Here is a 16,041-nt window from a genome sequence, read left to right as displayed (position 1 = left end):
GATTGGTAGATTTAACTTAATTTATAAGCAAATCGCAATAAAAAAAAATAAAAATAAAAAAAATAATCTTCCCTTCCCCTATATCCTCCCAACTAACCAAACCCACCTACTCTGCTTCAGATCCACCAGAGCATATGGAAACCATGCAGATGGCAGCAGCGCAGGGTACAAATCCTAATAGCCTAACATAACAGGCATTATTTCAAGTTTCATGTTGCAAGAAGCTTTCCATCAATAACAATTCTCTATCAGACTAACAAGTATATTTAAAACATAAAAATGTAAAATTTCATCTTGATTGTCTATAGTCTGGTGCCAGTTAGAGTATCTGTTAAGTGTGTTCTGCGAAGGGTTTTTGGGTACAGTGCCACCCCCTCTAATTTATTGAGTATTTGTAAGGTACAGCAGAGTGTTTCCAGGCGTCACTACTTCCAGAAACCACTATTTTTTAAATTAGCACAATTATAAACAAGCATGTTATTTAACAGGCTCTTTATGTAAGGTTTGTCAAGACTTCATTGAAGATATAGAAATCCATGACTGGCCAGGAGAGAACCTCGATTGTATTGTTTATGTGACAGACTAATTATTTCATCACCCCTATATATTCCCTTGCAGAAGGACGCCAAGAACTACTAAGAGTCTGTAACACTGCTGGGCAACGGGTCTGTGTACCCTCCCATACCATGGTATCTTGCATGTCAGGTGCAAGCCCCACAGTCACTACCTGATGTGGAAACGAGAATTGGGGCATAGAGGATGCCATGACAGCAGGAGCAAATTGTTTTATCTGACAAGTGGAGAAAAGCTGCTGAAGAGGCAAGAAATTGGATGTCCACCCAACCTAAACATGGCCAGAGGGCTTATTAAAGCCTCAAAGGGCCACAGACCCATGCCAGGTGAGCAAATACCATGAGAAGAGAGCCTATCAGAAAACTCAACAGAAACAAAGCTGTACACCATTCAATGAGGGTTCACAGAAACCTAGTTAGTAAACAGAGAGACAGATGTAAGGCACAGGAAAGGCAGACATAGGATAGCAACTGGGAGGTAGAACTCTACAAGAGTTAGGGTGATGAGATTAGCAGCCAGATCTAGGGGGCTGCAAGGCCCGAGAAACCCCAAAAGACCGGGACTGCTACCAAGTGAGCTAGGCACTATAGCATAGCCCTGAGACTGATTGTGGTAAAGAAGCATGCTGGCAACAATATCCTTGAGACTGGGCAAGGAATTAAGATCCACAGGGAGATCAGTATCCCTAAAGACCAAGTACATGCAGAATAGTTCACTCCATACTTATATAATTTAGATTGTTGTACGATCGAACACCCTCTTTAGTCTATACTGAACAGTGCTCAGACCCAAGACCCCAGGGAAGATTAGCACCCCCAAATAAGTATGGAACACTATACCCTAATTCTTCCAGTTTTTGCTTAGATTCTTTCAAGATTGGAATATGTTCTTGCGTTGCAAATAACCGGCTTGTTTCATTAGGCGTTCATCCCAAACTCTGTCCTACAAAAATAAGTGTGTTGAAACTCATCTTTTGTGTCATGTGGTTTGTTGGTCCGCCACAAAATGCAGACTTTGAATATGGTCATGTACAGCTTTGTAAAGCTTAGGTATGCGAAATATTTCATTGGAACTTGCCCACTAGCATGATGCATTAATCCTCTTACCTTAGCAAATGCAATACAACAATACCTTTGTTTTCCTGTCATTTGCAAGTGACCCTTTCATGAAGAATGCATGAAATATGATTATCCTGTACACAAAGTAAGCCAACAAGTAGTAGTAAAATAGTTAAGTGCCTAGAGGCATTTAAGCCTGAACTGCTTTACAGATTCTCTCTTGCTCACTCTGGGTTTGCCCTGGCATATGCTTAATTCTCACTGCCTGCCTTTTATCACCCCATTTTGTTATTGTATTAAGATGTGGAATCACTTACCATTGTCGCAGGGTTCCACGTTGTTGTAGGTGCAACCTTTGGTTGCCAGTTTGTACCACCAGTCAGTTTCCTTTCCTCTGGCTGACTCCAATGAACATCACTTAAAAATATAAAAGCACATGTCCATTTATTAGTGAATTGCTCTATCAGTTAAGATTTCTATTTTAAAGTTCAAATGATCATGCATGTTCAATAACTGCACCATTTGTCTGTGTTTCTAAAAAGACTGCAATCTTTCATTTAGGTCTCCTCCCACCACATAGCTACACCTTTTTGTAAAGCGTCCCTATAAAAGTCAAATGGCGAAAATAGGCGTAGTAGTTTGATTTAAAGTCGTCCCTGGCCATGCAATGCAATGCAATTGCCATCATAAAGATAACCTGGTGCTATAGTACCCAGCAAGTACATGAGGAATGTCAGAGGCTGCGGATTACTGAGACGGCAGCAGTGCTTTCAATTTCTTTGTGAATAGAGCTTGTTTCTTGATTGCATAAATGGAGCAAGGCAGAGAAATTCTTAGCTGGGTGCAATCGTTTTGCAGAGAGGAATCGGCTGCCTATTTAACCTCTATGGAATCTTGGAATGTGAAGTGTTAGAGACATTAGCGGGATCTCAAACACCTTAATGTGTGGTACAGTAAGTACAGTGACAAGCACTGCTAGTTCATCCCTCCTTTCATTCAGACATGAGATGCACGTGAACAGACCATTTTTGTGCAGTCAACAAAAAATAAAGCACAGAACAAGGGGAAGTGGGTACATGCACGGCTGTGCCCGACTGTTCCCACATTCCCATGGAGGAAAGATACAACTTCGAGAGAGAATATGGAGTTCTTCTCATAAACATCTTGTCTCAATGGAAACTGTATGAAACCACTCAAGCGAGAGGGCCAGCAGCTCAATCCCGCTGCAAGCCTATTGTGCAGCCATCAAAGTTCTCATTCTTAGAGTTCCTGTTAGCGCTAATGGCTGACAGGTAGGACCTACAGGACTCCACTTAAATCTGGAGATAACCAGGTGAGATAGCAGATGCATGTACCCATCTTATTAGACAGGCACAGTAGCAGAACTGTCGTCCTAGATTGAGGAGAGGTGTGGAGAACTCAACTTTGTCTCTGAGACAGAGGATCCCTCCTCTCTGGAAGCACAATCTACTGGCACTGGCCACCTCCAGAATGTCTGAGAACCAGACACAACTGAGCCAATGAAAATGTAGCGTGTTTGTTCCTAGTTAACCATAAGGAGAGCTGTTGGAGTACTATTCTGCGTATCTGCCAAGGCTCTGGAAGGGTTTCTCCAACACTGGTTCATGAGCAAAACTGGTTTCTACATCGATTCTTACTTAAAGGTTAAGTAGCAAAGAAGAACAAGTTACTTCTTACCTTGTAACGTTCTTTCGACGGGATGTTCCTCCGACGTATTCCTCATCTTAGATAGATATCTCCTTCCAGCTCTGCTGGCCTCGGAAAATTTTTTCTCTAGAGGGCGCTGCGCGTCGACATCCTCCGAGTCGATGTCCCTCGACAGCCGCCGTATCGACGTCGACGTCATCCTGCCTATAAAGGCTGCGCGCAGCGTCCGTTGCTCAGTTCCGTTTTGTAGCCCACAATAATACTTTCTGGACTAGACTAGTAACCCTGAAGGAGCGTAAGCTGCAACAACAAGGGAAGTAGAACTGCGGGGATGGATGGGAGGGTCGATGAGGAATACGTCGGAGGAACATCCCGTCAAAAGAACATTACAAGGTAAGAAGTAACTTGTTCTTCGAAGGGATTGTGTCCTCCGACGTATTCCTCATCTTAGATAGGCTCCCATAGCAGTATTCTATTATTGGAGGAGGGAGTACTGACTTCATGCTGTCTTCTATTGATGAATAGAATGCAGTACAGCCGTTCCAAACCTAGTCTCTTGACTGGAGGAGGAATCCAAATTGTAAAATCGTGTAAAGGTATGGACAGACGACCGTGTAGCGGCCGCACAGATGTCTTTAACCGGCACACCTCTTTTGAGGGCCGATGAAGCTGCAATACCACTGGTCGAATGAGCCCTAAGGTTTTGAGGGGGCTCTTTTCCTGCCAGTTTATAACATTCCAGAATGGCTAGAATGATCCATCTGGAAATGGTCTGCTTAGTTATTGGTAACCCCAGCTTGTGACCTGTGTAACCTACAAACAGCTGGTCTGCCTGTCTTATCCTGGCTAGTCTACTGATGTAAAAACTTAAAGCCCTTCTAGGGTCTAGCCTGTGTAACCTCTCTTCCTCTTTCCCCGGATGAGGAGGAGGATAGAAAGATGGTAGGATAATCTTTTGAGTGATATGGAATTCAGAAACCACCTTTGGGAGGAAATTAGGCTTCACTTGCAGGACAACTTTGTCTTTGTGAAATATTGTGTGAGGGGGTTTACAAGAAAGAGCTTGTAATTCGCTCACCCTTCTAGCAGATGTAAGTGCTATTAATAGAACAGTTTTAAGGGTAAGGAATCTTAACGAACAAGAATGGAGTGGTTTGAAAGGTGTGCCCATCAGAAAAGTTAGTACTAAGTTTAAATCCCATAGGGGAACTTGGAATGGTCTTGGGGGATAAACATTGGTTAACCCCTTTAGAAACTGTATTACCAAGGGTAACTTGAAATAGGATGGTTCTTCCGCAGTGCGCTTAAAGATGGATAGCGCTGCGAGATAGCCCTTAATGGTGCCAACTTGAAGGCCTGAATTCGCCAAATATAGAAGGAAGGACAAAACCATTGGTGTACCACATGAAAAAGGGTCGATATTCTGTTCTCTACACCAGCTGCAAAATCTGTTCCAACGGCAGCGGTATAAAGACTTTGTTGCTGGCCTCCTTGCCGAAAGCAACACCTCCATAACATCATCAGGGAGGTCCCAATCCTTGTACCTCAACCTTTCAGAAGCCAAGCGTGAAGGTTGAGGGTTTTGATGTCTGGATGGAGAACCTGACCTCCCTTCTGTGAGAGTAGGTTCTCTCTGAGTGGAAGTCGAATTGGAGGGCAGATGGACAAGTCTAGAAGGTCCGGGTACCACGTTCTCCTGGCCCAATCCGGGGCAATTAGGATCATGGTTCTCCGGAATCTTCTCAACCTCCTGATCATTTGAGGAATGACAGGGACCGGTGGGAACGCGTACAGAAGCGGAAACTCCCAGTCCACTATGAACGCGTCTCCCAGAGCTCCTCTCGGGGGAAATTCCCTTGAGCAGAACAGATCGCATTTCCTGTTGACGCTGGTGGCGAACAGATCCACCTGAGGGGTTCCCCAAAGGGCGAAGATCTCTTGAAGGACTTCCTGAGCTAGTTCCCACTCGTGGGAGACTGTGCTCTGCCTGCTCAGAGCGTCCGCTGTCAAGTTCTTCTCTCCGGCTAGGTGAACTGCCGATAGAGAGATTCCTTCTTGGATTGCCCAAAACCAGAGCTGCATCGCCTCTCTGCACAGGGGTAGTGATCCTACGCCTCCTCTTTTGTTGAGGTAATGCATAGCCACTGTGTTGTCCATCATTATCAGGACGTTTTTCCCTTGTGCAGCTGGCAGGAACGCCTTCAGCGCAAGTCTGATGGCTCTCAGCTCTAACAGGTTGATATGTAGTCTGGACTCCGATGGAGACCAACGACCTCTGATGGTCAAGTCGCTGGCGTGAGCTCCCCACCCCGTGAGTGAGGCATCCGTGACTACTGTTATCTCCGGCCAGGGTTGCCAAAAATGTTCTCCTTTCAGAATGTTCTCCTGACAGGCCCACCACTGAAGGTCTCGAGCCACCCTGTCGGGAACCTGAAGAAGATCTGTCATTCTCCCTGAGAATTGTGACCACTGAGTCCTCAGTGCCCATTGGAGGGATCTCATTCTCAGGCGAGCCTCTGGCACTAGGAAAATGCAGGATGCCATGAGGCCTAGCAACCTCAAAAAGTCGAAGGCTGGGAGACGTTGGGCATCTTGGAACTTGGTAACCATCTGTAGAATATCTTGAGCCCTCACCTCTGGTGGCGAGGCTTTTCCCAGGGAAGTGTCCAGGATCGCTCCTATGAACTGGAGTCTCTGCGATGGTATCATTTGTGACTTCTTTAAATTGAGGGAGAAGCCCAGTTTGTGAAGGGAGTGGCACACGTGATTTAGCTGGATCTGAGCTTGTTCCGAAGAGACAGCCCTGATCAACCAATCGTCCAGGTAGGGGTAGACGTGAATCCCTTCCCTCCTTAGACTTGCCGCCACTACCGACATTAACTTGGTGAAGACCCTCGGGGCGGAGGTCAGCCCAAATGGCAGCACTCGAAATTGATAGTGAGAGTTGCCAATTGCGAACCTCAGGTATTTCCTATGTTTGAGATGGATAGGCACATGGAAATAAGCATCCTGAAGGTCCAGAGATACCAACCAGTCCTGGAACTGAAGGGCCTGGAGGATCTGAGAAAGAGTGACCATCTTGAATTTGTCTTTCCTGAGGAATTTGTTCAATTCTCGCAAGTCCAAGATGGGTCTCAGTCCTCCGTCTTTCTTTGGAATGAGAAAATAAGGGGAGTACCAGCCCTTGTTCCTCTCCGCTACAGGTACCGGTTCTATGGCACCTTTCTCTAGCAGGTCCAAAATTTCCTGCAAGAGGAGCGGATCTGGAGCTTTCTGAGAGCTGATCCCAGGTGGATGACTCTGAGGTATGCGTAGGAAAGGCAGGCAGCAACCTTGGGCAACTGTTTCCAATGCCCAAGCATCTGACGTGATAGCCTGCCATACCGCCAGAAGTTGAGTCAACCTGCCTCCTACAGGTGTCCTGTGAGGGAAGTCCTCAGAGTGGTTTTGGGGCGGCTGATGCAGATGCCGATGGTAAAGAGGCATCTGCTGTTGCTGCAGCTTTTGAATATCTACCCCGTCCACCTCGGGTAGTTCTTCTTTGTCCCCTTTGAGCCGGTCGTCCTCTACCTCTTCCGAATGCGGAGTAGAAACGAAAGGACTTGCCCCTCGCAGAGGTTCCTGTGGGACGAAAAGGTGTCTGACGGATTGCAGCGCCTAGGGATTTTGCTGCTGCTTTTGAAGTTTGCAGTTTCTCTAAACTGTCATCCGCCTTTTTCCAGAACAAAGAAGAGCCATCGAATGGCATGTTCAAGAGCCTGGCTTGCACATCTGGGGCAAAACCAGACTTTCTCAACCAAGCGAATCTCCTGGTTGTTGTACTTGCCGCCATTGCTCTGCTGATACTGTCAGCGAATCAATGCCCGTCTGGAGGGATTCGCACATAGCGTCTTTACCGTCCTGTATGATATTCAGGAACGCTTCCCTTTCTTCTCCCTCCGGGATGCAGTCAGCCGCTGTAAAAGCACAATCCCAAAGTGTATGGCTGAATCTAGAAGGGGGCAAGTAGCATTAACAGATTTTAACGCCATGCTACATGCCGAAAAAACTTTCTTTGCCATAGCATCATATTTTTTATCGTCCCTGTCCTGTGGGACGGTAGGATAAACTGTCTTGACATCGGTAGAAGATGCCGCCTGTACCACCAGACTTTCTGGGGATGGGTGCTTTGACAAAAACTCCGGGTCTGTAGAGGATACCCTGTATTTTGTAGACAGTTTTTTATTTACTGCCGGGACGACATCTGGGGTTTCCCAGTTCGTCATAATCTTCCTCTGAAGAGCTTTATGAAAAGGCACCACAGGGCTCCTGTGGGCCTTTGTCAAGAATATCCATGAGGTCATCTTGTTGGAAAGATTGTGAAGGTGCAGACCACCCCATAAACTCTGTGATCCTGGCCATTAAGGCTCTATAGGGGGTTTCAGCATGCTCCCCCGGGTCTGGCGTAGCAAACTCCACCTCAGGGGAAGTGTCTAACCCACTTGCCTCATGTAAGGAATCATGAAGATCCTTTAACCTGCGTTCTTCAGAGGAAAATTCCTCTCTAATTGGGGTTACAGGTCCCTGCAACTCAAATGTGTCTTCCTGTTCAGACAATTCACCCTCTTCCATAATTGAGGACATAGTTCTCAATTGTTCTGAACTCATAAAGGGTGTAAATCCCATTTCCAAGGCAGAGGGTGCCGAACTTGTCATAAGCGGCCTCGAAAACGTCGATGTCGTCGACGCCGAAGGCTTCGAGCGTGGCGTCGAAAACAAAGGCGGAGGCCTCGATGACCTCGACAGAATTGGGATTCTACTAGACAATCTCGAAGCCATCGTCATCGAGGACCTGGGGATAGTCACTGGGTGTGTCGTGACCGTGACTTTTCTTGGCGTCGACGGTTTGGAGGTCATAGTCCTACTCAAGGGTTCGAGACGCGCTCGAGAGGTTTCCTTCGCCGGGTACTGCGACTCGCAGCATTTTTGACCTTCGGGTCTTTCGACCAGAGCATCGCTCTCCGCAGTCTTCGAGGGGGTCGAGGCCGCTTTCTCGAAGACGCTCATCATATTTTTGCGGAATTCCTCCCATTCAGCCCGGGAACTATGTTTCGTGGGGCAAGGGATTCTCTTTGGCGAAACAGAGGAAGACGGAGAAGGGGATCTTCGACGTCTCCTCTTCGAGTGCTTCGATCTCGAGGAGTGATGGGACCCACTCCAAGACCTGGAGCGCGAATGGTGACGAGGAGACGAATGTCTCGACTTCGTCGACGAAGAAGAAGCTTTAAAAGTCTTACCTTTCTCCAGCTTCCCCCTACGCTCCTTCAGGGCCTTAGCTGTCATGGACATACAGTCCTCGCACTCCGAACAATGGTGTTCAGCTCCCAAACACCACAGACAAACTCTGTGAGGGTCAGTCAGCGACATCTTTTTCCCACAATATCGGCATTTTTTGAAGCCGGATCGAGGAGTTGTCAGTTCCGACGAAGAAGCCATCGAGTACGGATCGAATAACTCGAGGTAAATAGGTTTAACCTGACAAAACTGAGCAACGGTATTCCGAGGCACTGAGTAAGCGCGGAAAAACGGAACTGAGCAACGGACGCTGCGCGCGGCCTTTATAGGCAGGATGACGTCGACACGGCGGATGTTGAGGGACAACGACTCGGAGGACGTTGACGCGCAGCGCCCTCTAGAGAAAAATTTTTCCGAGGCCAGCAGAGCTGGAAGGAGATATCTATCTAAGATGAGGAATACGTCGGAGGACACAATCCCTTCGAAAGCTCAATTTGCTTGCTAGAAGCTAGTTTACTCATTAGGGTTAAAAAGAAATTCTTCAACTCTTTTCAGAAATTCAGTACATACCTTAGCCTTAACACAGGTAGATGGGGGCAACACAAATCTTGCAGGCTTATCAAATTCTTCCTTACAGTCCCTAAAATCAGTCTTGCATGAAGCAGCTCAAATGGTTGCAGGTGGATAAAAATACAAACACATGAAACCTATATTCCTCTAATCAGACTAGTTGCAATTGAAAGCCTGTATTCACGTCATAATATGCAGCTACAACTTAGTGGCTATTATGCTGGAAAAGCCAGAGTATTCTACACATCAGCTGTGTATTTCATGTGGTTTGAGATCAACTCAAAGCCAGGATGTGACCCAGTTGGATGCTGGAGGTGCTGTTGTTGCCTATGCCTATAAATGTGGAACAACCTGCCAGCTATTCTTACATATAACCCGCTAGGCTTTAATCAATATTTTTAATTGGTGTGAAATCTGCAAGATCTTGTATGTATTGATTATGAATGATTTGCAACATGTTTATTTTGTTTTGATTGTTAAAGCACTCCAATGGCTTTGGGCTGGTTTGTGCTTTACCAAGGTTATGCTGAACAAGAAATAAAATAAAAAAAAGGAGGTGCAATCAGAATCATGGCTCAGGTTTTTCACAACTTCTAAGACCAGGGTTTGGGGAGGAAAATGCATAACAGTTTCACCAAAGGAGGTATGCTTCACTGTCTTTGAAGATACACATCTGGGACATTTTGCTTTCTTATCAGATGCAAAGCAGCCCACCCAAGGAAACACATAGGTTTTAAAGCAAGTGTTAATGATTGGGTTATGAAGAGCCTACTTGTGGGACTGCAAACTCTGCCTGCTGAGAGCAATGAGCAATTCTCTCTAATGTGTTACCCCCAGGGACATTTGGTTTTCAAGGCCACAGGCACATACCTCCACAACCAACATGGGGAGCTGTGGAGATGTGGGGTCTCTTATCCAGCTTGGGTGGTTTCCTCCAATGCAGGATTTGTGTCCTGCAACCAGGTAGGAAGGAATTCAATATCAAGAAAATAACCTTTCCAGAAGGCTGAAAGGAGCGTGCATCTGGAATTGACCCATATGTCACTTCACCACTTAAACAAGTCTGCACTCCGCGTGTGCTTCAATTTTGGTGAGATGAGCGGAATGCTGATGGAAACATGTTCCCCTCCACCAACCAGTCCAGATACTTTAAGATAAAGTCTGAGATAGGATTGCACCCAAGTGCCTTCTGACTCAACAAGGTCTTGACCCTTCTGGATGTGTGAAAATAGTAGAAGTCCCAGTGCAGGGACTCCAGTCTCAACCTCTATAGAAACACCTGAGGTTGTATCCCAGACTTCTCCAAAAAACCTAACCACTTAAGTTAGAGCCAGTGTAGACTCGGGCACATTCATGGACAAGCCCAGAATGAATGACAGTGGCAGCACCTGAAACATTGATTTCAACGCCACCAATGAGTCGGCCACCCTGAACAGAAAATTGTCAAGGCAGTGATAGATATGGTTGTATACGAATTGATCGTTTTACAACTGCTCGAATGACAATTGACCTTTTCACAATTGACCGAATTGTGAAGGTCAATTGTACCATATATGTGGGGGGGGAACCCCCCACAACCCCCCACCCAACGCCAAACCCCCCCAAAACCTATATTATATATATATATATATATATATATAGTCAATTGTGACCCTTTAAATTCGGTCAATTGTTCATTCGAACAATTGTAAACAACCAATTTGGGTAATACCATAGATATGAATCACTGTCATGCAAATGATATGTCAAACTCTAAAGGCATGCATTTGCCGAACTGATGAAAGTTCAAAATAAGCTGCAACTTGCCTATCATCTGTGTTGAGAATGAAGAGAAATAGAACCTCTGTCCTATCGCCAATATAATGTGCTCCCTGTGGCTCTCTTTCTACCAAGTGACTATCTTGGCAATAAAAAGAGGGTTGAATGACAAAGGTGACTGGAGTGGGTTAACTAGGGAGCGGCTGACTGTATTCTCCCAAGATCACTGATGGAACATAGGGGTCCTTGGTAACAAACCTCGAAGACTGGAGGAAGGACACCTGTCCCACAACAGGGGTAGAGGGTGAGACATGTCACTGACTTTGCTGTGGAAGCTCAAGTGCTGAGGAATCGGACCTTCTGCTGCTCTATGAGGTGTGCCCTGCCAAATTGCTAGAATGGAAACAGATCCTTCCAGTCGACTGAGATAGTCAAAGCTATTGGGTGACAGTAACCATGAAGATCTGCAGGAGTCCACACCCAAGTTTGTTTCCCTCGCAGAAACGTTTATGTGGTTAAGTGTAGAGCCCAAAAACACAAGCACAACCTAGTGAGCCTCAGAGATCTTTGCCAGAAAAGATGTGGGGTGACAAAACACATCTTCATAGAAATATTATGTACCAGCTGCTACCCCTAGCAATGTCCTTTACACACAAACCACACAAAATCAATTCTAATACATACGTTACTGCCAGGAGTCTTGTAGGCGCATTTGATAGTTAATATTTGATAGGATAACACTACAAACATGGTTGATCTCATCATGACTCGAATATCAAGTATTTATGTATTCATAATTATCACCATAGGTGCAATGGAGAAAATGGAGAATTGGTTTTTAAAAAATGTATTGTTATTGCCACAGAGTTCACGTCTGCATTTTTTACATTTGGAATTGGACATTTGAAAACCAGCAATTTCATCTCACAATAAGTGGCTGTTCCTATGCTTTGGGACTAATGCGGCTTGGCGCTGCCTGATGCACATTCAACGTCTGACGGTCCTTTCCTCTAACCTCGGAGCTCCATGTGCTGTGTGTGCCATGCGTCTGTGCTGATCTCGCCTTCGGCGTGGCGGCGGTTGCGGGAGCCTGCAGTGTTCGCTTGATCCAAGCCCACTGTGCCTTTGGTACACTTTCACTTCTATCCACTGCAGCTTGGGGGAAGGGCACCTGCGCTTGTTCTTGTCCATCGAGTCAGGAGCTGATTGGACCCATTCCTCATGTTCTTGCTAGGTAAACCCTTACACACAGATCCAGCGTTTGAATTACTGATGAATTCTGGCTGAGTTAAACACATTACAAATACTGCATACAACGTTTAATTCTTAACTGTACTCTAATTTTTGGTAAACATCCAGGTGACTGCGGGCTTATGCCTTTGAAATCGGATGCATGAAACACTTAAAAAAGGTCTGGAATTTGCTTTTGGAGCCCTTCGAGTGACTGCGGGCTTAAAGCCTTCCACTTTCCCAGTACTGTGAGCCTGCTGCCTGAATCTTATAGGCGGAACCAAGAGTTGGCGTTCAAATGTTTTGCAGTCCTGTGCCTCTGTGGCTGAGGACTGCTTTGTTGTGAGCATTGAACTCACTCACTGTAACGCTAATGTTGCTGTCGCCACCAAGGATAGACTTCTGCTGCCCTTTTGCGGTATGCAGTGATAAAATCGCAGCAAAAATGTCGCCTGTAAAATAAATCTATGGTTTGACCCGTTAGTGTACCCCATTACATCATTTAAGGGGAGCGGGGGTTGCGAGGGTGTCCCCGCTTCCCTTAAATGGTATAATGGGTACGGGATGTCCCCCGCATCCTTTACAAGGATTGCGGCAGAGCCTTTTTGCCACTATATTTTGTGTCCACAGCCATTTTTGCCACGATTTTAACACATGGAACCCCTTTTGCTCGCAGACATGCCAAATCCAAAAAAACATACATATGGCCTTTGTAGCACAGCACAGCCTAAGGGCAAACACCCTAGACCTCAAGCGGTGTGCAAGCGTAATACAGGAGGTCCTCCCCACTCTAAAGAAAAAGACAAGAAAGATCGCTAAGGTTACCTGGACACCACTCAACCCAAGATAACTATTTTCATGGGAGCTAGCCGCACTGAGCCTAGTGCAGGTTCCTCAGCAAACACGGGCACTCCCATTAAAGAACTTGTATGCAACCAGGATCCTCAAAATGCAGTGATAGATCTCTCCCCCGGCTTTTTAAACATTGGTAACAATGGTTCATTGTTGAATCACTGCTTAAATCTTTGACGTAACTCCTTGGACCCTGCAAAAGCAGATTACAATAATATGATCGGCTCTCCTCTCTCGGCCACTCCTGACCTGGAAGACTTGCTTTCAATGTCTGACTTTTTCTCAAGTGATAGTGAGTCTGAGGCGGATGTAGTCCACTATCATTCTGACCACCGGGGTAAATCCAACCCAGTAAAAGAAAGTCCCTTAGCAAAAATTGATACATTTAACAACCTGGAGTCCAAAGTTGATGCTTTGTTTCAATTGTGTTCGACTATAGACGAGGACCAACGGCCTTTAAAGACGCTAATGGGGAAAGTGTTTAAGGAAACCTGGGGCGGCTTGTACTATAAGAAAGGAAGGTCATAGGCAGTCACGGGTCATCCAAAACAAGCCCCAACACACAAAGATCACCATTTAGTTCCACTCTTACCTGAAGCCATTCATGCCTCCACAGGGGCGGTAGATCCATCCTGCCCTACGTTCCAACTTTGTGTCAAACCTGAGGTCACACAAGTTAGTGGATCTCACAGCTTCTATTAGTGTTAGCTGAATCTGAGGAACAGGTACTAATGGCCTTGTGTACTGAGCAAGCTATGTGAAATTCACCACTGTCACAGGAGTTCATCAAATGTTTGGAAATACAAAGAACTCTGGTAAAAATAGACTGCCAATCATGAAACAGAAGACGCAGCAATTAGTGGCTCCACCAATAAATGATCCTAAACCTATTCCTTCCTCCTCTGCATCTACATCGTTTGGGCCTTATTTGGTCATTAATGAGTTAACTGATGGTGAAGTAGAGAGGGTTTTGCTTCAAGGTCCCTTGGATAAATGGGGGTGTCAAGAGCCAGACAACCAGCTTCTGTCTCAACATCTACTTCCTCATGGAAACCAATAGCACCTACATGCTAAACGTCCATTACATCGACCGTGCAGCAAAACACTTCATATAAACATAGGTACCGACTACCCTAGAGGTCCCTCCTTGGAAGAGCAGGTTGGAGCTCAAAGATATTTAGACTTGGAAGCTGCTACAGAAGTCTGGTGCAACCGTGCTGGAACAATTCAAAATCCCGAGCAACAAATCATCATCTTATATTGACCCGTCTTGGTATGCAGACACACGATACATTAAACTGGTTGAAGCTGCTCCTACTTCCAGGAGCCCTTTTTTAAACAGAAAATTGCTACTGGAACTATTACATATTATACCTGATCTTTGTAATTGAATGAATTTGTGGCATTGGGTTTTGAGCTAACTGTTTTTCATCCAGTGCTTCTGACAACCATCTATGGGGGCCAGGAGCCTCCGGGACATATGCTGCCAGTTTGTAGACCATAACAGTGCTAGCTATGGGGCAAACGCCACAAGGTTGGAAGGGTGTTGGTCACATATGTATCCCTCTTGTTGAACTTTTGCCTCAAATGACAGGGCCTTACCAAAAGTGGTGTCCTGGAACATGAGGGTTCAATTTATTCCTGAGAAATCAGAGTGGTCTATTGCACCCGACTGGGGCGGGAGGTCTTTACATTGCAGGAAACCTGGCTGACCTCCCCCATTTGAGTTAGACGGTTATAGCATGGATCATAACCTTGCTGTCACGGTTTTAAAGGGGCGCCCAAAAGGTGGACTTTGTATAGGTGCGATGGCTGGCTATCACCTGGTTAAACTTCGAGATAGGGATAATCATAAAAATGTTTTGGCCGTAACCTTAACTAAAACTCCATGGGGCCCTGAATCACTCCCAGTGATAACTTTATATGACCCTATGGGTACAGACATCACTAAGTCTTATGTACGCAGTCTTGATTGATTTATTAAGCGCCTTACACCAAAGCGCTGTACAATTGAACAACATAATACATAAACAAACAATATAACAGTTGAAGCAAGGGTAGGAGGAGGGAAGCGGAAGGGTGAGGGTGAGCGGGGGAGGCAGGAGGAGGTGGAGATAGGTAGGGGAAAGGGTAAGGAGGGGGGTATTTCAGGGAGGAGAATGGAGGAGGAGAGATTTAAGGGAAGTGCGGAATGAGGTGAATGTGGGGGTAGAGCGGATAGCAAGAGGAAGGGAGTTCCAGTGTAGAGGTGCTAGCAGTTGGAAGGAGCGGAAACGAGAGGAGGCACAAGGGGACAGAGGTACAGTGAGAAGGAAACGTCAGCGGACCGAAGGGAACGGGAGGGAGAGTAGAAGGAGAGAAGGGAGGAGAGAAGGGGGAGCGAGACCATGGAGAGATTTGAAGACAAGGCAGAGAAATTGAAATTTAAGGAAGCCAGCCAAGGTAAGAGAGAGAGGTAGAGATGGAGTCACGGGTGGAAAGTAGACAGAGGGTACGAACAGCAGAGTGGTAGATGGATTTAAGAGGGGCAAGTAGAGAAGTAGGAAGTCCAAAGAGTAGGGAGGAGCAGTAGAAGAGGCGCAAGAAGATGAGTGAGGAGATTAGGAGTTTAGTAACGTGGAAAGTGAGAGAAGGATGGATTTTGCGAATATTGAAGAGGTGGTAGCGACAGGTTCGTCAAGTGAGGGAAATGTGTTGAGAGAAGGAGAGAGATGAGTCAAAGAGAACCCCTAAGTTACGAACTTGAAGAGGGATAGGAAGATTGGAGGGAGGAAAGTGAATGAATGGGGGAGGGGAGGGAGGGGGAAGAGAGTTAGAGGGAAAGAATCAACTTCGGTTTTGTCAGTGTTGAGAGAGAAATCGGAAAGACATCCAGTTCTTAATGGCAGTAAGGCAGGAGGAGAGATTTTGGTGAAGGTCAGATGAGATGGAGGAGAAAGAAAGAGTTGAGTGTAGTCGGCATAGAAGTGGTGGGAGATGCCAAACGAGGAGATAACAGGGGCAATGAGGGAGGTGTAAAGAGAGAAGAGGAAAGGACCAAGTACCGACCCTTGGGGTA

General features: G+C 46.0%; 1 protein-coding gene across 6 annotated transcripts in view; it reads right to left on the bottom strand.

Moving 5' to 3' along the window:
• PICALM (phosphatidylinositol binding clathrin assembly protein) overlaps nt 1-16,041 on the bottom strand; it is a 1,182,846-nt gene that overhangs the window by 136,468 nt on the left and 1,030,337 nt on the right. For all 6 annotated transcript variants that reach the window (XM_069639772.1, XM_069639773.1, XM_069639770.1 and 3 more), the window contains one exon: nt 1,949-2,048. In XM_069639772.1, the coding sequence (XP_069495873.1) occupies nt 1,949-2,048 (100 nt within the window). The remainder of the gene's footprint in view (nt 1-1,948; nt 2,049-16,041) is intronic.

The sequence above is a fragment of the Ambystoma mexicanum genome, chromosome 7q (genome assembly GCF_040938575.1).
Source record: "Ambystoma mexicanum isolate Mex_15411 chromosome 7q, UKY_AmexF1_1, whole genome shotgun sequence".
Lineage (NCBI taxonomy): Eukaryota > Metazoa > Chordata > Amphibia > Caudata > Ambystomatidae > Ambystoma > Ambystoma mexicanum.
This window is presented reverse-complemented; position numbering and strand designations above follow the sequence as displayed.